Source organism: Aquarana catesbeiana, linkage group LG13 (assembly GCF_042186555.1).
Source record: "Aquarana catesbeiana isolate 2022-GZ linkage group LG13, ASM4218655v1, whole genome shotgun sequence".
Lineage (NCBI taxonomy): Eukaryota > Metazoa > Chordata > Amphibia > Anura > Ranidae > Aquarana > Aquarana catesbeiana.
In genome coordinates this window covers 44,367,943-44,394,987 of record NC_133336.1, presented here as the reverse complement: position 1 = coordinate 44,394,987, position 27,045 = coordinate 44,367,943, and the positions used below count along the sequence as shown (strand labels likewise).

General features: G+C 48.0%; 1 protein-coding gene across 1 annotated transcript in view; it reads right to left on the bottom strand.

The window, feature by feature from the left end:
- The window catches only part of HHIPL1 (HHIP like 1), a 55,924-nt gene that overhangs the window by 15,819 nt on the left and 13,060 nt on the right, over positions 1-27,045 (bottom strand). The window contains exons 5-7 of the mRNA XM_073609898.1: positions 25,337-25,463; positions 10,421-10,566; positions 6,191-6,272 (exon numbers count right to left, since the gene is read on the bottom strand). Of these exons, the coding sequence (XP_073465999.1) occupies positions 6,191-6,272; positions 10,421-10,566; positions 25,337-25,463 (355 nt within the window). The remainder of the gene's footprint in view (positions 1-6,190; positions 6,273-10,420; positions 10,567-25,336; positions 25,464-27,045) is intronic.

The following is a 27,045-nucleotide window of genomic DNA, read 5'->3' as shown; positions in this document are numbered from 1 at the left end:
GGAGAAGCTGGAGTCGTACTCGTGGTTTGCGGTGGGACCAGACAAACGCCCGGAACATGGAGTCGATTCGTTTGAAGAACGCTGGAGGCAGTCGGATGGGGAGTGCCTGAAGCAGGTACAGCACCCTTGGCAACAGAGTCATCTTCAGGGCACTGCATCTGCCAAACCATGTCAGCGTCAGGGAATGCCAGTGTAGTAGGTCAGTTTTAAGGCGTATAAGTGATGGGTCAAAATTGGCCGAGTATAATTCCGCTGGGTCGGACGTAATGTCAACTCCCAAGTAACGTATGAGCTTGGTTGCCCATTTTAGTTGAAAGGTCGAGCGTATACGTTGGGCAGTTCCTGTGTCTACCGTTATGTTGAGGATGGAGGATTTGGTTAAATTGATCTGAAACGAGGAGAGAGTACCGTATTCTTGAAAGGATTGTATCAGGTTGGGGAGAGAAGAGAGTGGTTCCGTTAGAAAGAAAATAAGGTCGTCCGCAAAGGCGGCCACCTTATGGGAACCTGAGGGTTTCGGGTAGCCTTCAATGTCAGAGTTCGCCCTTATTGTGCACAGCAAGGGTTCCAGGGACAGGATAAAGATCAGAGGGGAGAGGGGGCAACCCTGTCGGGTACCATTTCGGATATCAAAGAAGTTTGATCTCGTCTCGTTGACCCTAACCGACGCAGTGGGGCGGGTATACAAGGAGAGTATCCATTGTAACATGGATGAGTGAAGACCTATGTGCTCTAGAGTTGCCTGGATAAAGGACCAGTTAACGCGGTCGAAGGCCTTCTCCGCGTCGGTTGACAGCAGGAGAAGGGCCTCTTTGGTGGTCTTTGCCGCATGTATCAGATTAATGACTCGAATCGTGTTGTCTCTAGGTTCACGTAGCGGCACAAAGCCTGCCTGGTCTCTGTGGATCAGATTTGGTATGTGGGGGAGCAGCCTATTAGCTAAAATCTTGGCAAAAAGTTTGAGGTCCGAATTCAGGAGTGCAATTGGACGATAGCTCCCACAAAGTGATGGGTCTTTACCCTCTTTCGGAATAAGGGAGATATACGCCCTTAGGGTGTCTATTGGGAAGGCATTCCCTTCCGTGAGGGCGTTAAGGGCAGAGACCAAGGGTTTCGACAGTATATCAAAGAAAGTTTTGTAATACACCGGGGTTAAACCATCAGGGCCAGGGGCCTTTTTCGGTTTCGAGGAGGCCAGAGCCACGCCCAGTTCTTCAACCGTCAGGGGTTCCTCCAGTTCCTCCCTCACTTCATCTGGTAATGATGGCATGCCTGAGGCAGCTACATACATTTGGGGGGACTGCCTGCCCTCCAAAGGGGAGTCCCTAGGTTCCGTTCTTTCTAAATTATAGAGGCCGGTATAGAAGGAGCTATATCTGCTATATCTGAGGAGGTATTTAGCTTCCGCCCCGAGGATGACTGTATGTGTGGGATATATGTTTTCGTGCGAGGGCCCTGCAGGGCTCTGGCCAGGAGCGATCCAGGTTTGTTCGAGAACTCAAACATGGTACGTCGCGCCCACGCCAGTTTTTGTTTGGTCTTATGGAACAACAGAGTACAGAGTTCCTCACGGCCTTCTGTAGATCCCGGATAGCTTTATGTATTCTCTCTAGTTTGCGAATTGATGCTAGGAGTTCCTTTGTACGTTTCAGTCTATCTCGCTTGAGGCGGGTTCCTATTTTGATCAGTGCACCTCTCACAACCATCTTGTGAGCTTCCCAGACCACAAGGGGGTTGGGGACCGACCCCTCATTGACCGCGAAGTACTCCCGTAAAGCGTTCAGTATCTCCGCGCGGGTTTCCTCTGATTGAAGCAGTGCTTCATTCAGTCGCCAGGATGGGGGAGACCTATTCATTGATCCCAATTGAAGAGTCAGATGGACCGGTGCATGGTCAGAGAAGGATATGACATCTATGGACGTTGAGACCACCTTGTCAAGATCCTTATGTGACAGCAACAAATAGTCTAACCGTGAGTAGGTGTGGTGCACCTGGGAAAAGAATGTATAATCTCTGTCTTGGTTGTGAAGCAACCTCCACGGGTCGACTAGGTGTAAGGTGTGAAGGTCCGTCTTGAGGCGCCTCAACCGAGAGTAGGACATGTGTGAGGCTCCTCGTGAGACGTCTAATGCCGGGTTCATGGCAAAATTAAGGTCTCCGCCAAAGATCAGCATCCCCTCTGAGAACTCCAAGAGCTCAGAGAGTAGCCTGCGCAGAAACTGAGGGTGATTCACATTGGGGAAATAAACATTTGCGAATGTGACCTGCACATCAGACACCCTTCCCTTTAGAAGAAGAAAACGGCCCTGCTCGTCTGTCCGCTGTGCCTCAAATACCCAAGGAACCGACCCAGCCAGGATGATGCTGACCCCTTTTGACTTGGAAATCGGAGAGACACTATGGTATGCTACAGGAAAGGCCCCATTAGTCAGCCTAGGTATAGAACCTGCACGGAAGTGCGTCTCCTGCAGAAAAGCTACATGTGTTTTGCCCCTACGCAGGTCAGCCAGTAGCTGCGAGCGTTTTTCCGGTATATTGAGGCCCCGCACGTTTAGTGAGGTGATCTTAAGGTGACCCATCGTGTCTTCTGGCAGGGAAATGGTTGGCAGTATATGTTTGGGAAACTCCCACAAAGAGAACCCCCTTCAGGCAGAGGCCAGAGAGAGAGGAGAGCAGAACAGCTAGAGGGGAGCAGTAAGGTGAAGAAGGGGGAGGGGAAGGGGGAAGGGGTGAGAAGGGTGAACGATTCCTGTCGTAGACTAACTATGGGCCCCTGTTGCACACTCAAAGTGTCCAATCAGGGGTCCGCCCTAATGTGGGGGTGGAAGGTGCGTCGAGATCTACTCGAGAATAAGTAGAATTTAGGCAGAAGTTTGAGTAAACATATAATGCGGAGATGTGGGGGGATAGCGCCTCTGAGAGTCATGTTATTGCTAATACGAGAACTAACACAGCTAAACAAGGCTAAACATAACTTTTACTGGAGGGCACCTACAGCGGTGCCGCCAGGCACCCTCCGCCACAACCCCTTAGTGACTGCGTCTCCGGGGGGACCGCGGACGCCACACCGGGCCCCATCACCTGTGCAATCACATGATACTGCCGGCATGGTCCGCAATGGCGCCCTACGGTACAGCCCGCAGCGCAGATCCAAGAGTCCTGTACCTTTATATCAAGGAGTACCGAAGTGTGCCCTGAGGGGCAGATTCAAACCCAATATTATAAATGTAAAATAATAAGATGAGAACATAGTGAAATAAACCGTTCTAAGAGTCATAACAGAGCATAACAGGTAAAGCATGTTGCCTGCAATTGTCATATCCCCAGGGTTATTGTACATTTCTAAACCATGAAACCATAAAGCTACCCCCTCCTCCCCCTCCCACTGCGTAGCTACCTGCCTATCCTCCCAGAGGGAGCTAAGGGGTGGAAAGGGTCCTAGGGGAACCCCGGGTGGCTGACAGCACTTCCAACGAACCAATGAACCAGTAAACTATTGGGGGGGGGGGGACCGCTGTGAGACCGACCGGGCCTCCAGGGCTAATATCTAAGGTTGTGGAACCAACCTGACTAAAGATTAATATCTCAATGTGTCAGGATTAACAGCCCGATTGCCGCCCCCCCCCCATTCCATCCGCCTCCCCCAGCCGGCCACCAGTGGTGGGTCCGTATGGGAGCAGCGGCGTGCAGACAAACAGGCCCGGATTACTAGTAGGCTGAATTGACCCATCACCTCCCCGAGCTGGCTAGCAAGAGTCAGTCGACAAACTGTTGTTTCCCATAGGGGTTCAAAGGCACATCTTGGGGACACAAGTCCTGAGAGTGTGTTATGTATGGCAGTCAACTCAGGCCTGGGGTGTTGTCTAACGAGACGGTTTCCCCGGCCTCCTGTAGGTTTGGAACTAGAGTTCTTGGTGCACCCGGGGAGGTGATGTAGTGTGAACGTTCATCTTGTCTTACCAGTCCTTGGGATGAGATGGGAGGTTAAGCTTCGGAAGACCTCGGGTGAGGTCTGACAGTCTCTCGGCTAGTGGCACGCGAGCGCGGTCTACGGACTCGTTGTGGCCTGGGCAGAGGTGGGCCCAGGGCCTCCAAGGATAGCAGGTAGTCAAACCAGTTGGGGACACTTACAGCCGGCTTGGCTAGGAAGCTGAACAGGTCTGGGAGTTGGTCCGGTGAGCGTAGGTAGAATTCTGCTCCTCGCCTCCGCACGATGAGATGGAAGGGGTGACCCCAGCGATACGTCGCCTCCGCCGACCGGATTACCTCCAGCAGAGGTCTCAAAAGGCCTCGCATTGCTCTTGTCTGCCTGGAGACGTCCGGGTAGAGTCTGATCAAAGCTCCATCAAAGTCAATTGGGCCACGTTCCCATGCCAAGCGCATGATCTCCTCTTTAATGGTAAAAAAGTGCACTCTGCAAAGGACATCTCGTGGAAGGTCCATGGCATCAGGATCCTGGGGATCAGCAGGGGGTGTCCTGGGTCCTGGGATACGGTGGACCCTGTCCAGTTCTAGCTCTGCAGCAGGCGGTTTTCCGAGTACCTGGTTCAGGATAGCTGCCACAGTTGCGTGTAGGTCCGGGCCCATGGTGGCTTCAGGGATGCCACGAAGGCGCAGGTTATTGCGTCTGCTCCTGTTCTCGCCGTCGTCTAGCTTCAGTTGAATGTCAACAAGATGGCGGCGAAAGCCACGCTGCTCCTGTTCTATGGCAGCAATGCGGCCATCAGAGGTGGATGCAGAGGTCTCCAGCACAGTGACCCTCTCTTCCACCGTGTCCACCTGTTGGCGCAAATCATGCAGTTCCCTGGACAGAGCATTTACTATGGTTGCCGCCATTTCCTGCAGGTCCTGCCTTGTAGGTAGGCCGGACACAATGTCTTTAAGAGAGCCCTCCACAGCGTCACCTGGCTCCCTTGTGTGACTGCAGCTGGGTGGAATGTCAGTAATGGGGATCACAGGGGACAGTATGGGGGAGGCTGACCTGTCATCCGAGGTGGCTCGATCTCCCCCAGCAGTGAGTCCCGGCTGGGTGCCCTTCTTGGATGAGACGGCGGCGCTCGTCAGAGGCACACGCGGCGGCGCCATCTTGGCCGGCGCGGCGGGGGAAGAGGCTGCGTGCTGCCTAAGGAAGTAGTGGGTTATTTTGGATCCTTTCTGACCCCCCAAGTCCAGCGGGTGTCCGCGGTCCCCTGGCATGAAGTCTGGCTCTCACTGGCACGGTTTGCTGGTCTTTCTCAGGGCTTCCCCGCACAAAGCTCCGAGGTGTGCGTTCTCACTCTGCCATCTCTCCCCTTATGTGCTTTCTCCTGCAGCCAGTGTTCTCATCTAGAGACCTGTTAGACTTACCAGTTATCTAGACCTACAGTACCCAGTGGCTCTCGTTTTAACTGGATAGCTACCCTGGATGATGTATACTTATATCCAAGGCCTTCTGCCCTTCCAACAACTTAGCCCTAACAACTCTCTTTACCAGTATATTGCAATTTGGTGAGATCCCTATATAGTATGTGGTGTGGTGTTTTCTAATTTTCTGGGATGTTTTCCTTTTCCCCTCCTTTCTTTTCTCCCCTAATACCTTTCCCTCTGTCTTTTTTCTCCCTTCTTCTCTCGCTAACCTTTCCTTATTCTAAACCACACATGCACCCTGTATCGGTTTCTCATCACTATAATCTTCCACCCATTAGTACCTTCAGTAAAATCAAATCTTGTGGTTATATCAGTACCGAGAAAGTCCATTTAATTCCCCCTGGGTGTCTATGTGTATGGGTTAGCTTTGGCAACTACCCCCACATCTTCACCCTCCCCAATCACATGAGCCAGTGAGGAGAGAACAAGGAGCTGGACAATGTCCATTCACAGGAGTGTGGCTCGGGAGCGAGCCTGCTCGAGTGCCCCCATAGCAACAAACTAAAACAATTGCACAGAGCAGGTAAGTATAAAATGTTTGTTAGGTTTTTCGTAACATAAACACCTTTAGAATCACTTTAATACAAGACATGTGACTGTAATTTGGAGATCTCATTATATTGGGCTGAAAATATCTGTCACTTTTTTTTATCTTTAGCATAAGGATCCTTATCTATGCATGTTGGCTTTGTAAACTGAATCTATTGCCATTTATCTGAAATCTAGTACAGGGGGTCTTACATACACAGAAAGATAACTTGTATTTTACGTTGGTTATTTTTACCTTGAAGTGTCAACGATCTTGTACAAAACACCAGTGGGAGAAGTAGCACTTGGTATACCAGTGGACATGAAGTACAGCTCCCCTTTGAATAAAACAAAAAAATTAGCATGGTTAGATAGTAATAACTACGGTATCTACAAATAATGTAGTGTTTACTGATTTCTGCTATATGTATTTTATCAGACCCTAGAGCAGTGTTTCTCAATCAGGGTAACGATTGAGTAACACTCCGAGGGTTGCCCTGAAGTGCCGCGAGCACAGGACCCAGCTTGCCCAGGGGGGCCCTCATGTAGATGGGGGCTCTGATATGCTGGCGGGGACCTCAGATATTATGGGGCCTCTGATGTGAAGAAGTAACCCCTGATAGAATAGGAGGATCTTAGATGTGATGGGGGGAGGGCTATGATGTGAAGGGGGACCTCTGATGTGATGGAAAGGGAAGTCCTTTGATGTGGTGGTGGTGGGAGGGGGTGCTCCGATGTGAAAGGGGACCTCTGATGTGATGGGAGGGCCTCTGATGTAATGAAGGGGGGGCTCTGATGTGGAGGGGGGGACCTCTGATGTAATGGGAGGGCTCTGATGTGAAATGGGAGCCTCTGATGTGAAGGGTGGTCCTCTAATGTGAAGGGGGGGTCCTCTGATGTGAAGGGTGGTCCTCTGATGTGAAGGGGGGACCTCTGATGTGAAGGGGGGTCTCCGATGTGAAGGGGGAGCCTCTGTTGTGAAGGGGGAGCCTCTGATGTGAAGGGTGGTCCTCTGATGTGAAGGGGGGACCTCTGATGTGATGAGGAGACCTCTAATATAATGAAGGGGGACTCTGCTATGAAGGGGTACCTCTGATGTGATAGGGGGACCCCTGATATGAAGGGGGGAAGGGGGGGTGTTGATCTTGAGACCTCTGATTTGATGGGAAGGGGAGTCCTTTGATGTGGTGGGGGTTGGGGATGGCTCTGATGTGAAAGGGGACCTCTGATGTGATAGGAGGACCTCTGATGTAATGGGGGGGACTCTGATGTGAAGGGGGACCTTTGATGTAATGGGAGGGCTCTGATGTGAAGGGCGAGCCTCTGATGTGAAGGGTGGTCCTCTAAAGTGAAGGGGGGACCTCTGATGTGAAGGGGGGTCTCTGATGTGATGAGGAGACCTCTAATATAATGAAGGGGGACTCTGCTATGAAGGGGTACCTCTAATGTGATGGGGGACCTCTGATGTGAAGGGGGGCTTTTGATGTGAAGTGGAGACCTCTGATGTGATGGGGGGACCTCTGATGTGAAGGGGAGCTTTTGATATGAAGTGGAGACCTCTGATGTAATGACCTCTGATGTAATGGGGGGGGGGGGGCTCTGATGTGAAGGGGGACCTCTGATGTGATGGGGGACCTCTGATGTGATGGGGGATCTGGTGTAAAGGGGGAGCCTCTGATGTGAAGGGGGGACTTCTGATATGAAGGTGGATCTCTGGTGTGATGAGGCAACCTCTAATATAATAAAGGGGTACCACTAATATGATGGGGGGACCTCTGATGTGAACAGGTGCTTTTGATGTGCAGTTAATTTTATCAAGGCAGTTGTGTGCATCGTCCCAGGCTCTGGTTTTCTATTGGTAAGTAACATTTACTTTTCCTAAATTTTTGACTGCGGTGCCTTGAGATTTTGCATAGCTTTTGCAGTATTTGCACAAGCATGTGTCTGTCTTCCTGGTAGTTTTCTTTGTCAACTTATAATGGAAAAATCAGGTCTGCCGACTAATGCCGTGTACACACGAGTGGACTTTTGGACCGGACTGGTTCGACGGACCGGGTCCAGCGGACAATTCGACCGTGTGTGGGCTTCATCGGACCTGCAGTGGACTTTTTCAGTCGAAAATCTGACGGACTTTAGATTTGGAACATGCTTCAAATCTTTCCGACGGACTTGGGTCCGGTCGAAAAATCCGCTCGTCTGTATGCTAGTCCGACGGACAAAAACCGACGCTAAGGCAGCTATTGGCTACTGGCTATCAACTTCCTTATTTTAGTCCAGTCGTATGTCAACACGTACTAATCCGTCGGACTTTGGTGTGATCGTGTGTAGGCAAGTCTGGTCTTTAGAAAGTCCGTCGAAAGTCCGTCGTAACTCCGTCGAAAGTCCGTCGGAAAGACTGTCGGACTTTTGTTGGCGAAAAGTACGACCGTGTGTACGCTGCATTGGAAACCAACACAGAGATCTCATCAACAGAATTGATCAGCAAATACCAAAAATTCAATATACCACCATTACTAAAATATCTCATAAGCTTAAACATTTGAATGTAATTTTAAAAGTAGTTTTTAACATTTTTAAATTTGCCTGATCATTGACAGGGTCAATTTAAGTAGACCTTGTCTCTAGACCATTCATTTCAATCACAATCTTAAAATAACATAACATGTGCATTGTGCATTTAATGTATTTACACCTTCTGTAGACATCTAAAAGGATTTCCCAGAGAAGTCAGAATTAGGTCAAAGGCAAATTGCAAATGAAAAAATATGTAAACTGAAAAGAATAAAGCAGCAAGTAAGCATTTAAAAAAATTTGATTTTTCTGAGTTTTTGCCAGCAGACTTTTAGGTTGGAAACAGGTTCTCTTTAAGACTTATATGACACTTTAGTGATCAAGTTTACATATACATTAAGGCTGAAGTTTAATACCGTTGTATAATTATATTTTGTTTTCCCTGGATCCTTGGGTTTGGCTCCAGGTTCAGACCAAACCCATGCTCAGCCTAACCTATGTAGCTATTTGTACCAGGGCAATGAGCTGCAGGCCAGGATTCACCACCCTGCAATTGTACATAACACAAAGGGGAAGGGGTACTTGTGACATCATTGACCTAATATGGTCACATGATTAGGTCAGTGATGTTACAAGTATCCTTACCCCTTTGTGTACGTGCAACTGCAGGGTGGGGAATGTCCAGGCATCAACAGATTGGCCCATGAATGACAGCTTACATCCAGGCTTGGCCAAACCCAAGCTGATCACTAATGCTAAAGACCTTATTTTAACTATTTTTTTTTTTTAAAGCTAAGCAGTGTAGTGCTGTCAAACCCCTGTGAACAAAAAAGTGAACCGCGAAATCACAGCACACAAAAATGCATAGAAGGCACAGAAGGGCCAAAACCCGGAATGTCCTCCAACCTCGAACCTCCTGGGGCACAAGGCGTCTGACAAGGTACGCCATGGTCTACCAAGGCCGAGGCCAGATGGACAACCCTCCTGAGAGACCAGCCAAAGCTGGTCCACCAAGTACTCTCAAAGAGAGACCCCTCTGGATGGGGAGAGATAAACGATTTGAAGGCCACGGAACCCCCCCCCCCGACATCAGGGCACGACCCCAATAACCTGCACTCTTCTGTGCGATGCACAAAGAACAAACAACAACCAAAAAAACAATATACATGCAGTGAAGTATTCATGAATGAATAAATAGGTGCTATGGAAAAAGAGCCAAGTGAATACACGGCCAGTATAAGAAATTGCCCCATCTAGCCATGAGGCCTGCTAAAAGGCATAGTGCAAGAAAAGCAAAACAGTCGCATGACCTAGTGCTAGTGAAAAAACACAATGGGGGGAATTTACTAACGCTGGAGCCTGCAAAATCTGGTGCAGCTCTGTATAGAAACCATCACGCCCATAGACATGCTCTGGACGTGAGGACCTCAGGAACAGTCCTCTGCTGGATCGTGGGGGGGGGGGCACTGTTTGCCAGTGGAGTGGAGCATCAGGTGAGTATTCAGCTTTCTCCTCTCCCCTGGACAAAACGAGCAGTTGACCTGTGCAGTGTAGGCACAGCCCCACTGCATGGGAAAACTTTTTTATGCCTGGATTTGGGATTTGATTATCATCGACAATATAGAATTTTGGACTCTTAAAATGAACTTTGGCACTCTTATTTGGTTTCACGTGAATCTTTGAAGAGACGGTTAGAGACTGTGGATGTGCTACAGGTGTGATTGCAGTCTGGAGACCTGAGCCTGCCAGAGACAGTGAGAACATGTGAACATGCCACATGAGACTGAGATCACTGCCCTTACAGCCCATTTACAAACCAGTGTTGGGGTCTGTGGGCCACAAAACAAGTGCCATTCCTTGGACCCCAGGTTGGGCACCAGGGCTTTCCAGCAATACAGACTAAACCCTGTCTTCAAAGTAAAGACTTATATTTATTATGATATCTGGTAGAGAGACAACAGTTTTCTGCAATTACCTGCTTCATCCTCTCCAAAAGAGATAATGTACTGGTAATAATTATTAATGAGTTTTGGAAACATGCAGGTCTGTCCCATGCCCATGCAGATCTCATTGTACTGCCATTGTCCTGTATTCTGCTCCTCTTTCAGAGCCATCAGACGTCTGTAAAATAAAAAAAGGATTATGTTTCTATAACAGATCATCTCTGTGTGTCTGAACAATACAGAATGTTCCTTCCGTAATGAACACAATGCTGAACTCATTAAATTATCAGTTGACGTGAAGAAAACATTATCTTGTTTTTATAGATGTTCATTAAAGCAAAACTCCAGGCACATATAAAAAAAGAACATGAATTAATAGAGTTCTGTACAAATTAAATAAACATATCAGGATTAAACAAAAAAGAGGCCAACTGATGTCCATGTTTGCCAATGCATCAAAACCAAAGAGTCTGAAAGAGCAGACTGAGCCCTGTATTACTTGTGCCACACAAAGGCTCGCTTCACACCTACTGTATGTGTTTCACTAAAGATTCATTAAATATCCTACAGTGCCTTGAAAATGTATTCATACCCCTTGAAATGTTCCACATTTTGTCATGTTACAACCAAAAACGTAAATGTATTTTATTGGATTGTATGTGATAGGCCAACACAAAGTGGCACATAACTGGAAAGAAAATGATAAATGGTTTTCAAATTTTTTTACAAATAAATAAGTGTGGCGTGCATTTGTACTCAGCCCCATTTACTCTGATACCCCTAACTAAAATCTGGTAGAACCAATTGCCTTCAGAAGACACATAATTAGTAAATAGAGTCCACCTGTGTGTAATTTAATCCCAGTATAAATACAGCTGTTCTGTGAAGCCCTCAGAGGTTTGTTAGAGAACCGTAGTGAACAAACAGCATCATGAAGGCCAAGGAACACACCAGACAGGTCAGAGATAAAGTTGTGGAGAAGTTTAAAGCAAGGTTAGGTTATAAAACAACAATCCCAAGCTTTGAACATCTCACGGAGCACTGTTCATACCATCAGTCGAAATTCCATGTCATCTGTGCACATTTTTTAACATATGTTATGTTTTTTTCTGTGTTATATCAATAAATGTTTCTATTTTTATATATATATTCCTTGTTTATTCCTGCATATGTCCTTTTATATGTACTGTGATAGTCTGCTTGCATTTCTCTTCCTTGGTGAGTTTGGGGTTGGGGCGCATACTCCCAAATATCTATTCCAAATTTAACTCGGGTGATGGTACGTTCTATTATTTCTGATGTAGTGTATATTGTTTGGTGAGGCCATGCATCTTTTCTTAGACAAGATCTTGATAAGATTCGCTCCCGGGTGACTGAGGTGGAGCAGAGAGTCAGCCATACAGAAGATACCGTGACGGAGCATGGTGCCTCTCTTCAGACACTGTGCTCTAAGGTAAGGGCGCTGAAATATAAAATGGATGATGCAGAAAACAGAAATCGGAGGAATAATTTGATGATGGTGATAGGTTTACCTGAAGGGGTGGAAGGGAAAAACCGTACTGCTTTTGTGGAAGACTTGCTCCGCTCCATCCTCCCAGATGCACAATTCTCCCCGCATTATGTTGTGGAGAGAGCGCATAGGATCCCGCCATCCCCTAACCCCGTGGGCTCCCCTCCTCGTACCCTGATCTTTCGGCTGCTTAATTTTAGGGACAGAGATGAGGTATTACGTGCAGCAAGAGGAGTTGGTGAGCTGAAGTATCAGAATACTAAGCTGATGTTTTTTCCCAACTACTTTGCGGAGACACAAAAGCTTTGACGCTCATTTGATAAGGTAAAGGTTGAGCTGAGAGCCCAGGCTCTTCGATACAGTGTGCTGTTTCCCGCTCGCCTCCGTGTGCAGGATGGTGAATCAGTACGTTTTTTCACTTCACCCAGAGAAGCTGCGGCATGGCTGGAGACTCTGCCTCCACGGGGGTGATCGGGAGTCTCCTCTGTAAGTACTCTAATATGCCATGTGAATAGTGTTCAGTGCCGCCAATGACTTTACTCATTTGGTCAGATTGCCCATATGTTCTTGAATCTACCCACCATAGGCCACGAATACTGTGCTTACTGTGGTCCTGTGACGAGCAATCGTCCCACACTTGATCGGATTAACAAGACTTGTCAGTGCATGAAACTTGTCTCCTGACTAAATTGTTTTCAACTAACTATCCGGGCCTGGTGGACTGTCTCATCTACTGGAATAGGATCTCAAGTATGTGCCCCTGGAAGTTTCCAGGAGACTGTGTGCTGTTGCTTATTGCCAGTATCTCCACTGAGAAGTGCTGAACTCTCCAAACACTTATCTCGGCCTCACTGAGATATACACCCTCTCTGGTTAACGTTTTGTTGCCTACAGTTATGGCAAGGGTTCGGGACTATAAGCATTGCTTCCATTTGTGGGGAATGCGGGGTGGGGGGTGGTTTATACTGCGGTTGCAGTGATCTTGGGGAAATGTTAAGTTTATGGTTAGGGCTAGTCCCTGTTGGGGGCCTGTTGCCCTCTGTATAATTTATGGTGACATGACATGCATAACTTTTTCTTTTTCTAGGTGCATCGACAAAATGTTGGGGGATTGGTGGGGGGCGGATCTGCTTCCCGGGTCAGCATACTACATGTCTCTATGTAACCCCATATGCAGATATTTTCCAATAAATACCCATGGCTCAACTTAAAATTATCTCTTGGAATGTCCGGGGCCTCAATTCAGCTGTTAAGAGATCCCTAGTGTTCTGGTACTTGCAGGGAGCTGCTCCGCACATATGTATTCTTCTAGAGACCCACTTAACGGGCTCTAGGATTTTGGCCCTGCGGAGATCATGGGTGGGGGCAGCTTACCATTCCACATACTCCTGTTATGCCCGGGGTGTTAGTGTCCTGGTCAGGAAATCCTTACCGTTTCAGCTCTTGGAGGTGCGCATAGACCCGGGGGGGGGGGGGGGGCAGATAAATGGTCCTACATGTTTGTATCCATGATAAACGTCTGGTATTGATTGGTGTGTATCTGCCCCCTCTGGCTCGGATACAACTATTAATTCATCTAATGGGGGTAATACTAGCCTATGATACCCCTGAGTTTTATATTTTTGGAGATTTCAATATGGTTTCTTCCCACAACCTGGATAGGCTTCACTCTACAGGCCGATCAACTTCAGATCTCCCCCGATGGGCAGAGATGTATCAGTTGACAGATGTGTGGCGGCATTTTCACCCTCATACCCGGGAATATACCTGTCATTCTGCCTCATACAAAGCCCTTTCCAGAATTGACTTGGTATTTGCTTCAGCTACAGACCCTCAATTGGGTCAGGGAGGATTGCCATCTTTCTAGAGGAATTTCTGATCATGCCCCCATCTGCCTAACAATTCCCTAACTGAATCCTCGGGCCTGCGATTGTGGCGTCTCTCCAGGTATTGGGCCCTGGATGCTAGGATACAGGAAGATGTGGCGGAGGCTACCTGTAACCATTGATCCTTTGATCACAGCTCGGCTGGCTCTGGTGCACAGTGGGATGCCTTTAAGGCCAGCATGCGGGGTGAATACATATCCCGGATTTCCTCAGTGCAGAGGGAGGAGGCTAAGGCCTTGGGAGACCTAGAGGCGCAGGCAGAGAGACGGGAAAGGGAATATGTAGGCTCCCCCATAGAGTTCAATTATTATGCGTGGCAGCAGATCCTTAGGGAACTTTCTTTGTGCCACATTGACCAGACCAAAAAAACAATGTTGTACTCTGCCCAGAGGGTATTTGAACACGGCGACGAGAATGGCCGGCTGCTGGCGTGGCTAGCCAGGGGACAGACTTCTTCTATTCACATTGCTGGAATGAGGGATGAGGGAGGTCATGCGATAACATCTCCTGAGGGTATAAATAATAGGTTCTCCCTGATTCTTCAAGGAGTGTACTCCTCAAGGGCACAATATTCTCCCTCAGACCTGCAGGAGTTCCTGGGGGATATTGCATTCCAGGTGCTGGAATAGGATTCTAAGAAAAGGTTAGAGGAGGACATCACCCTAGAGGAGGTCCAAGCTGCTATTGCAGGTCTGCAAGGGGGCAAGACCCCGGGTGTGGATGGTCTTCCCATGGAGTTTTTCTCCCAACATGTTGACATGCTGGCCCCCAGACTGACGACTCTCCTATCTGACTTTGCTAAACAGGGTGTCCTCCCAGACTCTATGGCAGAAGCAGTTATTGTGTTGGTGCCTAAGCCCGGTAAGGACCCTTTAGAATGTGCCTCGTACAGGCCTATCTCATTATTAAATGTGGAAGCTAAGGTCCTTGCCAAAATACTTGCTGTACGATTGGCTAAAGTAATCTCCGACCTGGTCCATGTAGACCAGACTGGGTTTATGCCGGGTAAGGGCAATGACATCAATATTCGACAACTATTCCTGAATTTGTCTTTGACTCATGACCGAGTCGGGTCTCGCGTAGTGGCCTCCCTGGATGCCAAAAAGGCATTCAATTCTGTTGAATAGGACTATCTATGGGAGGTCCTGCGTAGATTCGGTTTTGGTCCCAAATTTATACACTGGATCCGGATGTTGTATGGGAGGCCTAGGGCACGGGTCCGCACTAATACTTGGGTATCTGAGCCCTTTCCGCTGTACAGGGGGACCCGGCAGGGGTGTCCCCTCTCCCCCAGTCTCTTTGCCCTGGCACTGGAACCCCTGGCGATTTCGGTCAGGGAGTCCCAGGAGATACGAGGTTTGGCAGTGGGGAGGCTGGAGGAGAAGATATCCCTGTATGCCGATGATGCCCTGCTATACTTGAATGATGCGGGGCCCTCGCTCTTGGCCGCCCTGGAAACGTTTGAGGTTTTTGGGAAATTCTCGGGAGTTAGAATTAATTGGTTCAAATTGATCATTTTTCCGCTGGACGACCAAGCTTCTGCCAGTCCGTCCCCACTGCGCTGGGTATCAGAATTTAAATATCTAGGGGTGGTGGTGACGAGAGAAGTAACACAGTATTATTCCCGAAATATTTTCCCGCTACTAACTCTTCTTAAAGAGAAGTGCTCGTGTGGTCAGGGCTCCCTTTGAATCTCCTCGGGCGCATTAATATTTTCAAAATGGTTCTGCTCCCGAAATTTAATTATTTGTTTCGAAACAGCCAAGTATGGATCCCAGTCTCCTTTTTCAAAGAAATGGATAGGTGTATTAGTGCATTCATCTGGAATGGGGCCGTCCCAAGTAGTCCACTCTTCAACTTCCTACTCAACTAGGGGGTCTTGCTCTACCTAACCTTCAAGTATATTATTGGGCCGCTGTCTTAGAGCCCTTTCACACTGGGGCGGGGGCGGCGTCGGCGGTAAAACGCCGCTATTATTAGCTGCGTTTTACCATCGGTATGCAGCCGCTAGCGGGGGCGGTTTTACCCCCCCGCTAGCGGCCGAGAAAGGGTTAAATACCACCGCAAAGCGCCTCTGCAGAGGCGCTTTGCCGGCGGTATAGCCGCGCCGTCCCATTGATTTCAATGGGCAGGAGCAGTAAAGGAGCGGTATACACACCGCTCCTTCACCGCTCCGAAGATGCTGCTGGCAGGACATCGCTCCAGTGTGAAAGCCCTCGGTGCTTTCACACTGGAATGAAAGTAGCGGCACTTTCGGGTCGGTTTGCAGGCGCTATTATTAGCGCAATAGCGCCTGCAAACCGCCCCAGTGTGAAAGGGCTCTTAGTATCGATATACTGGTGGTTTGACCAATGCAGCAGTGTGCCTTGAGGCCGCCTTTCTGGGCTCACTGATGAACCTACGTAACTTAGCGTACAGGGGGGTCAGGGCTTACAAGACGGTGCCAATCCCCACTAAAACCACACTCCGAGTCTTGGTGGCAGCCAGGAAGCGTTTCTTCCAGGAGGGTAGGTGGTCTCCGGTGCAGCCTCTCTGGGGGAACCCAAACCTGGCTCACTTTAACTCAATTCCTGACCCTCAGATCTGGGCCAGGTTTGGTATTAAAACTCTACGTGACATAATGCCAGGCAGAATATTATTGACATATGCACAGCTTTGCTGGGCCTTTCCCCAACCGGGATGGATGTTCTTCAGATACCTCCAACTCCGACATGCTGCTAGGGCTCAGTTTCCCACTAGGCCCCTACTCCACTTAGACCCTGCTGAAACGGTTCTTTCACAGGAGGATCTTGGGAAGCCGCTCTCTGTTCTGTATGGGATTTTACTTAGGACTGACTCACCCAAAATTGAGAAACTTTGGGACAATTGGAGGACTTATATACCTTCCCTGGATAGGGAGGACTGGGAGGATTCTCTGGAAAAGTGCCCCAAGTTGGTTATCTCTTCTAAGGATAAGTTAATACAAATAAAATTGATCCATAGAGTATATCATACACCCGTTAGGCTCCAAAAAAATTTACCCAGACAGGAATCCCTATTGCCCACGATGCCTAGTACATATGGCTAGCCTCCTTCACATGCTTTGGGACTGCCCTAAGATACAGATCTTTTGGAGGGAGGTGTATGAACTTCTTAATGTCAAATTAGAAATGTCAATCCCTCTGTCGCCGGAGCTGGCCCTGCTGGGGATTCAGGATGACGATCAATGATCCCACCACAACAAACTGCTCATTTCATACTTACTGTTCTATGCCAAAAAAGGTGATTATTTGTAAATGGCTTTCCCCTGGTCTGCCTACGGTTTCCTCCTGGCTGGCCATGGTCGACGCAGCAATGCCACTTTACAAATTGACATACATTAGCAGAGGATGCCCTTGGAAATTTGAAAAAGTGTGGTAGCTGTGGACATCGACCTAAGAGGAAAAGTCTGGTGCAAGGGCCTGGACCCTGCCCCCCCCCTTCTCTGCACCTGATTCATCATTGATAATACCTAGTTACAATAATAGACCTGGATAGGTCTTATCATTAAGTACCTCTACATGAGTCCAATGTAATCTAGGTTGTACACGGTTGTTTGATGTTAATTGAATTCACCTGTCACCTAAAATGTCATGCCTGTTGGTTATCTAGCCATTGTATCTTGATTACTTTTCTTTTTTTTATGTCCTAGTTCTGCAATTTATCTTCTCAATAAAAAGAACCTGATTGTTAAAAAAAAAAAAAAACTTCCCTCATTTTCAGACCGAAGTTCATCAAAGAACAAAACCTTACAATGTTTATAGTTAGCTCAGGGCTGAGGAATGTTGTGAAACTTGGCAGACTGCCCGTTTTTTTTTTTTTTTTTTTTTTTTTTTTTTTTTTACAGCTGTCCACGTAAGAAGAGAACTCTGTATAGAATCAGAAAAATGCTTTGTTAAGATCGGGAGGGGGGGCGGGGCGTGACCGGATGTGGGAGTGAGAGGAGGGGTGAGCGAACTCCCCCCAGCCCGATGCCTCCGTGTCTATAGCAATCCGCTCCAGCGCCTCCGACCTGGCTGTGAGCGATCTCTCCCCCTACAGGACCCTGTGCCTACCCAGCTGCTCGGTCCCCCTGCCCCTGCCTCCCCCGGAGCGTGACGCCGGAACATTATCCTAGCCGCTCGGGAGAAGCTGTGCCCTGATCCTTCGGAAGTGGAGAGGAGGAGCTCTGGCTCCCTGCTTGGGGCGGTTGCCTGGGCGACGGCTAAGGCTTCACTATCAGAGGAAGGAGACGGTGGGGACGGCGTGTACTCACAGAGAAAAGAGCCACCAACAGGAGCGTCCCTGTGCTGCCCAGGTACCCGGCAGCGTTAAGGTATCAGCTTTTGTGACCATACTAGCGGGCGTGCTGGAAGTGGACTGTCTCTCCCCTCTCCCCAGGGATTAGCCTAAATGCCGTGGATGAAGGGGGAGAGGAGGTACAGGTGAGCTCAGCCAGCCTGATTTATTATCATTCTGTGACCTGTCCTGAGCCCAGGCTGGTTCAAGCAACCTGTTGCACTATTTTATAGTGATTTGTGCATATTTGGGGAAAGTCACTTTCTGATGGTTGGTTGAGGGCTATACTAATAAGGGATACTACTGAGTTTGTAACTGCACTAAGTGAAGAGAAAAGGAGCAGGGGAAGAGATTGGAGAGGGGGGGGAAATACTAACCCCACGAGCGGCTAAACCCTTTTATATATCCCCCCGGCTCATACAACAAGCCATGACTAGAAAAAAGGGAGAGGAACTACAACAACAGGACAATACTGGATCCCAAATGACCCGTACTTCAAAAGAAAAGGCGAATCAGGCAGCAGTCGCAGCAGCGGCCAAACTGGAAAAATTTGCTCACCCCTCCACTTCATCGCCACCTAAAAACACTCAGCAGCACCAGGACAGGTCGCAAGTAGGGGGCTCAGGGGACAGAAAGAGCCTAGGAAAGGGACCAACTGCAATGCACACAACGAAAATGGCGATTAGTAAAGGTACCACGGGCGACCCCGTGGGATTAGCAACCAGTAATGCCGCTGCGCAAAACGCACCAGCAGACGGTGAACCCACGCTGAAGGACGTTTTATGTGCTGTCAATTCTTGTAAAGCCTCTTTAAGCGACCTGAGCGACCAGCTGACGGGACTAAAGGAAGAGATTATTAGGGTAAGCCAAGAACTGCAAAGGGTAACAACTAGAACATCTGAATTGGAGGAGAGAGTAAGCCAGGTTGAGGACGACTTAACCCCACTGAAGCAAGATATCAAGTCACTAAAAACGCAGATGGGCCTATACAAAGCGAAAATGGAGGAAATCGAAAATAGGTCCCGTAGGAATAACGTGAGAGTGGTAGGCCTACCGGAGCGGTGTGAGGGTCCTCACCCCGAGGAGTTCTTGGAGAAGTGGCTTAGGGGTATATTTGGGACGGAAACTTTCTCTCATCTTTTTGCAATTGAGAGAGCCCACAGAGTGCCAACCAGGGCCTCGCCATCAGGGGGGCACCCTAGGCCAATAATAATGAAGCTCTTTAACTATAGAGATAAGGCAATATTGATGCGTAGGGCCAGAGAACTGGGGGATATTCTGTATAACGGAGTCAAGATCTCATTTTTTCCTGATTATTCCCCAGACCTCCAGAAACGAAGGGCTGAATATAGGGATATTAAGCGTAGCTTACGGACTTACAATATAGAATACGCCCTGCTATACCCTGCACGGCTGCGCATCACTGCCTTGGGATCTACCCATTTCTTTGATACAACAGCAGGGGCAACAAAATGGCTGGAAGACAATAAAATGGGCCTACAGAGTTAAGGGTTAAAAAAAAGGTTATTCAAACCTGGACAGGAAAGGAGGAAAACGCAACTTTTTCTTTTTTCTTTTTTCGATTTTTGTTCATTTTTTTATTTTTCCTTTTTTTTTTTTTTTTTTTTTTTTTTTTTTTTTTTTTTTTTTTTTTTTTTCTTCCCTTCTTTTTTCATAGTAATTAGCAGTTGACACGGGGGCGGGGGGTTGGGGGGGGGCACGAGAGTGAAGGCACGGATGAAGGATGTGATTCCACTAGCTGTGTATGTTGTTTTGTGGGCTTGGAAATGGGTCGTGGGTGGGGGGGCGGGGGGGATGAGCGTGGTAGCGAGTCACAATGTAATTTATCAGCATATGTGTGGGGAGTCACTTCTTGTATGGTTGGGAGGGGGGAATAGGGTCACAAGCGTAGCCCCCAGGGCTAGCCTAATTAGGCAGGGGGGGGGATCACGAATAAGGGTGGGAAGAAGGGGGGGGGATAAAACTGCAGGCGGGTGGGAAGGGGGGTTCACAGTGAGTCATAGGGATAGGCAACGGTGTAAATGCAAGGTATATACAGTTATGAAGAGTTGGTTCACAAAAACAAATGTAATGTATATTAGCACAATGGTTTGTACTTGCAGCTAGGAATTGTAGGGGGGGGGGGATCCCCGGACGCGGGGGCCCCCTGCCCCCCTCTCACCTTATTTTTTCTCACTTTTTTTCTGTATTTTTTTCTCGCTTACACAACCACAGAGTTCACGACGAGCCCGGTACCCATAAATGCACAAACAAACCTTTTTTTCTTTTCCCCCTTTTCCCTTTTTTTTTTTTTTTTTTTTTTTTTTTTCTCTTTCCCTCTTGCTTTTTCTCGTTTCTCCTTTTTAGATGCCTCTTAAAACGTTAAGGATAGGCTCCTGGAACATCAGGGGCATGGGTGATCCTACCAAAAGGGCAGCGGTATTTTTGGCAATGGAAGCTCACGGCGTTGAACTGGCTTGTCTGCAGGAAACCCACCTTACTAATGATACCAAACTACAGGCTCGGAACCACAAATTCCAAGAACAGTATCACTCAGTTCACACCTCATACTCAAGAGGGGTGAGCATATTGGTGGGGAGAGGTATCTCGTTTTCCTGCAGGGAAGCCAGAATAGACGCACTGGGTCGCTATATTTTTCTGAGCTGCGTTGTGGAAAATCAGCCCCTGGTGTTAGCAAATATTTACATCCCCCCTCCGTTTAAAACAGAGATCATTCTGGACCTGCTGGAGTTTGTGGAGCGCAAAGTAGACGTACCGATCATATTAGTAGGGGATTTTAATACAGTTTTGGATAATAAATTGGATCGGTTCCCGCCCATGAACCGGGCGGAAAGGCTATTAGAGGGCCGCTTAGGCCAACTCCTGGAGGAAGTTGGGTGGTGCGATCTATGGAGATCCCACAGCCCAAACATCCGACAGTACTCCTGTTATTCAGGGACGCACTCCACTCTCTCGCGCATAGATATGGCGATAGGCAACAGGGATGCTATGCAATTAATAGGGAACATAGAGTATAAGCCGAGGGGCATTTCAGATCACTCACCCTTGATCCTGACTCTGAACCTAGCTGCTAAATCTAGCCATAAAAGGTGGACAATAAAACCATTATGGTTGGACTTAATAAACAGCCCAGTAGAAGTAACCTCTAAATTAAAAGAGTTTGTAATGTTTAACTCAGGCTCAGCCCCTGTGGGGGTAGTGTGGGATACTTTAAAAGCGTTTCTTAGGGGACTGCTACACCAGCAGGTTGTCATAACTAAGAAAATGTCAAGGGAATGGGAAGAGAGGGCCAGTAGGGAAGCTATGGAGTCTGAAGCACAATACGTGGCGGACCCAACTCCGGAAAAACAGGCGCTATGGCTCAGTAGACAACAAGAGTATAGAGAAGTAATCAATAGAAGAGTAGAAAATAAAAGACTCTTCCAGAAGCAAAATTATTTTGGTGAAGGGGAGAAAGTGGGCCGGATGTTGGCACTTATAACCAAATCTAACCTATCCCCATCGGCCATTTTCTCAATTAAGACACCGCCTGGAGAAATTACTTCCGACCCCGCCAAGGTCCTAGAGACTTTTTCGGCGTTTTACAGGGATCTGTACAGGTCGCGCAGGGGGTCGGACCGGCGCGTTATGAACAAGTTTATAGAAGGGGTGGAGCTGCCCGTGCTCTCGGAAAGGGACAGGAGCGAGATGGATTCTCCCCTGACCCTGGAGGAGTTGCAAAAGGCCGTTGCGGAGCTGTCAGGCCAGAAATCTCCAGGCCCGGACGGTTTGCCATTGGAGGTCTATAGAAAGTATGGGGAGGTGCTACTTCCGGAGCTTCTAAAAGTACTGGAGCAGTCGACCAAGGACGGAAGGCTACCCTTGTCGATGTCGGAGGCCGATATAGTGGTGATACCAAAGGAGGGGAAAGATTTATCGGAAGTCTCTTCATATAGACCAATTTCATTACTGTGTTCGGACGCTAAGATTGTTGCAAGGGTACTGGCATCCAGACTAAATAAATGCATTACAAAACTTGTACATCCAGACCAATCGGGGTTTATTCCCGGTCGGTCTACTAGTACCAATATTAGACGGGCCTACTTGAACCTTCAGGTACCGGCGGAGAATGCGGGGTCTAGAGCCATATTGTCCTTGGATACCGCCAAAGCCTTTGATAGCCTGGAGTGGGAATATCTTTGGTGGGTCCTGGAGAGGTTTGGATTCGGCCCCGTATTCATCAGCTGGTTAAAAACCCTATATAACCATCCAAAGGCAAGACTCAAGGTAAACAATGACTACTCGGAAAGCTTCCCCCTTGAAAGAGGAACCAGGCAGGGCTGCCCCTTGTCCCCTTTGTTGTTTGTCTTGGCTATGGAGCCATTGGCGGGAGCGGTGAGATCATCAGCCGATCTGCAGGGCTTTCATAGGAAAGGCGAGGAAGAGAGAATAGCGCTTTTTGCGGACGATGTTTTATTCTTCCTGGGGGACACGATCTCCTCATTAGAGAAAGTAGTCCATTTGGTGGAGGACTTTGGTAAATTTTCAGGTCTGACCATTAACTGGGAGAAATCATCGCTCCTGCCGGTTGACCCATTGGCCAGTCCTATCCCAACGAGCCTACCTCAATTAAGAGTCACGGGGAAAATGAAGTACCTTGGCGTTGTGTTATCTAGGGACCCCGACACGTTCATTGAGGACAACCTGGTCCCTCTTCTATTGAAATTTAAAAAAAAATGTGACATCTGGTGTAGACTCCCTCTCTCCATAGCGGGTCGGGCTAACTTGATTAAAATGGTATGGCTGCCTCAGTTGTTATACCTGCTCCACAATTCCCCAGTGTGGATTGGGGAGAAGTGGTTCCAAAGAATTCAGTCCCTCTTTAGGGAATTAATTTGGAAAAAAGGGCAGGCCAGGATAGGCCTACAAAAACTGCAGTGTCCTGCCACGGAAGGGGGATTGGGGATCCCCCACCCGTTTGCCTATTTTTTGGCGGCCCAACTACAACAACTTGGTGGATGTGCCACTGATGGAGGGGGAGGCAAGAGTGTCCAAATTATTTTGCAGGGAAGCCCTCATAGTTCATTAGTTGAAGCACTGGAGGCAGACTCGCTACAACGAGAGACCCCAACACTTAAAATGATTACTAAGGTCTGGCAGACAGCCAAGCGAGTAATGGGGTACAAGGGAATCTCAGAATATTCACCAATTTGGAACAATAGGTTCCTGCAGGAATTACTATCAGTCGATAGGAACAAGTTGTGGGAAAGGAGCGGGATACGCCGGCTGACGCAGCTATATGAGGGGGACACCCTGAAATCCTTCGAGGAACTGAGGCACGAATACGGGTTGCCAAACCGAGTATTTTATAGCTACCTACAGATTAGACATGCCTTGAGCAAACAGTTCGGAAGGCAACCCCTTATATGGTGCAAGATCCCATTATTACAAGCAACAATAAAATCAGAGACCTCTAAGGGGTTAATCACAATGATATATACCCAACTAATAAAGAAAATAAACACACAGGTAGGTTCTTTTGGGGGTAGGGACAGGTGGGCGGCCGACGTGGGGGAAATCACGGATACACAGTGGAAAAGGATTCTGGAACTTGGACCAGAGGTGTCGGTCTCTCCCTCACAAAAAGCTTCTCACCTGATGCTGCTGCACAGATCCTACTATACACCGAAAAAGCTTTTTATCTTTGGCCGCAGAAGTAGCGACGAGTGCCCTAGATGTAGAAACACAGGCGACTTAATCCACATGTTCTGGAGGTGCCCAAAATTAGCTAGGTACTGGCCTGAGATTTTAAAGAAAATAAATACCACGCTCAAAATTAATTTAGAGTTAGATCCCAAGACATGCGTGCTGGGACATGTGACTAACGGACTGAGTGACAGTAGTACGGTGGTAGCGGCAGCAAGATGTTTGTTCCAGGCCAGGAAATTAATTGCACAGTCTTGGCAGTCAAGAACTCCCCCCACCCCGGAAGACTGGATCAGAACTGTCAACTCCACAGTGTGGAGTGAAAGAACATTCTACACTAGGTTAGGCAACCATAGCAAGTTTGTAAGAATGTGGAACCCGTGGATTCAGGCAATGCCTTGTCCGCCAGCAGTGTTACCCTAGTGATGAACACACTTGCCTCCCCCATTGATGGGGCTAGGCCGAGCGAGTAGTAGCTTAGAGGTCAGAGCTGAGAGAGAACAATGTATTGAACTAACTCTGGCCATTGAATGCGCTTTGGAAACTTGAGGGCTCAACAAGGGGGGGTTAAAGGGGGGTGGGGGGGTTAAAGGGGGGAGGGGGGGTGGGTGCATTAGTGAGAGAAGTATTAATGCATTAATACGCACAATAGTAATACGTGGGCGTGCGGCTTCCGGTTTTGAGAGGTAGGATGTTGGTTTCATACTTTGTACTGCCGCACCTCTATAATTAGCTACATTCTGAAATGCATTTGGTTATACAATACCTCACTTAAAAAAAAAAAAAAAAAAAAAAAAAAAAAAAAAACCTTCGAATGGCCACAATGATGTGACTGGATTAGAGACATATATGAATATCACTCTGAAAGAAGTCTCTGGATAAAGTTAACTGATGTGGCACAAAAAAAAAAAAAAAAAAAAAAAAAAAAAGATCGGGAGGGGGGAAGAATCACAATCTCGATTCTTAACGATTAATCGTGCAGCTCTACTGTACAGTATGATCAGCTGAGCCTGAAGATCATAGCCGCCAGTGGTATGCACATTTTTAGCAATCTACTCTGCGAGTAGTATACCAAGAATTTGAGGTAACATTATTTTTTTTCTTGAGTTCCACTTCCGTGGAATTGTTGCTTCGGGTTCCATGAATTAAGAATGGCTCCCAACGTACAATTACAGCAGCTGGTAACACACCCACACTGCAGCACACACGTCATGATTGCAGAAATGTTTTTCAGCATCAGGCACTCCAACCTGCTCCTCCTCACTGACAGGTTTTGCCTCATATTGACTTTATGCTTACACTCCAGTAGGAAGTGAAATGCGTCAGTCTGGAACAGTCAGTTGGTGCATCTCTGCCTTGTCTGAATAAAGTTTTGTGAAGAAGGTGAGCGGTGTGCAGCGTTTCATTATTGAATTGCCGCTCGTGAAGCCCAAAGTTGGATCAGCACCTACGACTGAAGTGTGGGGCCTTGCAGGGGGTGGGGGGCAGAGCCATCCAAGATCGGTATTGATCATTTTGTAAGTGTAAAAAACTGAACACATTTGACTTACCCGCTCATAAAATCTCCAAAAATATAAAGACCGTTTAAATTTGGATATTCACAGCCTCTGTACACATATCCCCCAGTGACCGACTTCCCCAGCTTGTGGGGGTAGGCGAAAATCGGAAGAACATCATCTGTAGGAAAGAAAAAAGATGACTTACTTAACGAAAGGAGAACTTATACGTTTTTAAAAGGCAAACTGTCATAGAGTAATAAATATATATATTTTTTTTTAAATTCCGGAGTTGTGCTTTAAACACAATCTAAAACTACATGCACATATACAACCAACCTGTCCACAGGGTGACAATGTTGCTGCACAATTTTATTGCAGAATGAACAATATTGTCACCCCCTCAAAAGTAAGTGGAAAAATAATGGATTTACTGACAGGATGAACAGGTATAAATGGGAGGACTGAGAAAAACAAAAACCCCTGTGTTCCTAGCAGTGCCAGGACAAGATTATCCAGTGCCCAGGGCAAAGATGCCAAATAGCCCCCCCCCCCCCTTTTCATTATGTACAAGCTTAGGAGGAGGGGGGAGAGAGAGCATAGCTCACACCTCTTCCCGTCTCTCTCCTCGTTTCCTAGCCTCTTGCAGCGCTGGGCTGACAGAAGTATTGATCTGATGTCACTACTCCTGTCAGCCTTATAGCAGAAAGAACTTTCTGTGCCCAGGGCAGCTGTCCCTTCTGCCCACCCCTTGTCCCGGTCCTGGTTACTAGTGACAGACTGCATCATAGAGGTCATTTTATTTCATTTCACTTTAACCACTTGCCACCTGCTCACAGTAGAGGGGGCGGCACAGCCAGGCACTGCTACGTACTTCCTGGTTTGGCGGTGTGCATGCGTGCACCCTCTGCTGACGGCCATCCGTGCCATTTCTACAGAACCCTGTGCCGTTAACCCCGGCTCCCGCGCGCATGTGCAGGAGTGACGTCACAAGGCTCCGGCCAGTCACACAGCTGGAGTCCGTGGACCTGGAAGGAGGACGGACGAAGATGGATGCAGCCTCTAGCGGTGACAGCGAGGCCTTCATTTTCAGGTAAGTTTAACATAATGTGCTAGTATGCCATGTATACTAGCACATTATGCCTTTACTTTTGCAGGTCAGAAAAATATAATGGCGCTTTACATCCTCTTTAACCGCTTGCCGACCAGCAAGTTTGGTTGGCTCGGCTGCGCGAATCTGCGTAGATGTACGTCGGTCCATTTAACAGTTATAGCAGGCGCACGCGTCGTCGTCACCAATGTGCGTGGCCGGCGGCCACGATGCCTGCCGTCCACCCACGATCGCTCTACAGAGAGCCAGAACGGGGATCTGTCAATGTAAACAAACAGATCCCCGTTCTGACAGGGGAGTACAGAGTGATCGTCTATTCCCACTGATCAGGAACAGCGATCTCTCTGTACTCCCAGTCAGTCTACTCCCCCCCCACAGTTAGAAACACCTCCCTAGGGAACACTTACACCCCTTGATCGCCCCCTGGTGTTAACCCCTTCCCTGCCAGTGACATTTATGCAGTAATCAGTGGCTATTTTTAGCTCTGTGTCAAAAGTATCCGATCTGTCCGCCACAGTCCCGCTAAAAATTGCTGAACACCGCCATTACTAGTAAAGAAAAAATTAAATAAAAATGCCAAAAAAAAATCCCCTATTTTATAGACGCTATAGCTTTTGCGCAAACCAATCAATAAACGCTTATTGCATTTTTG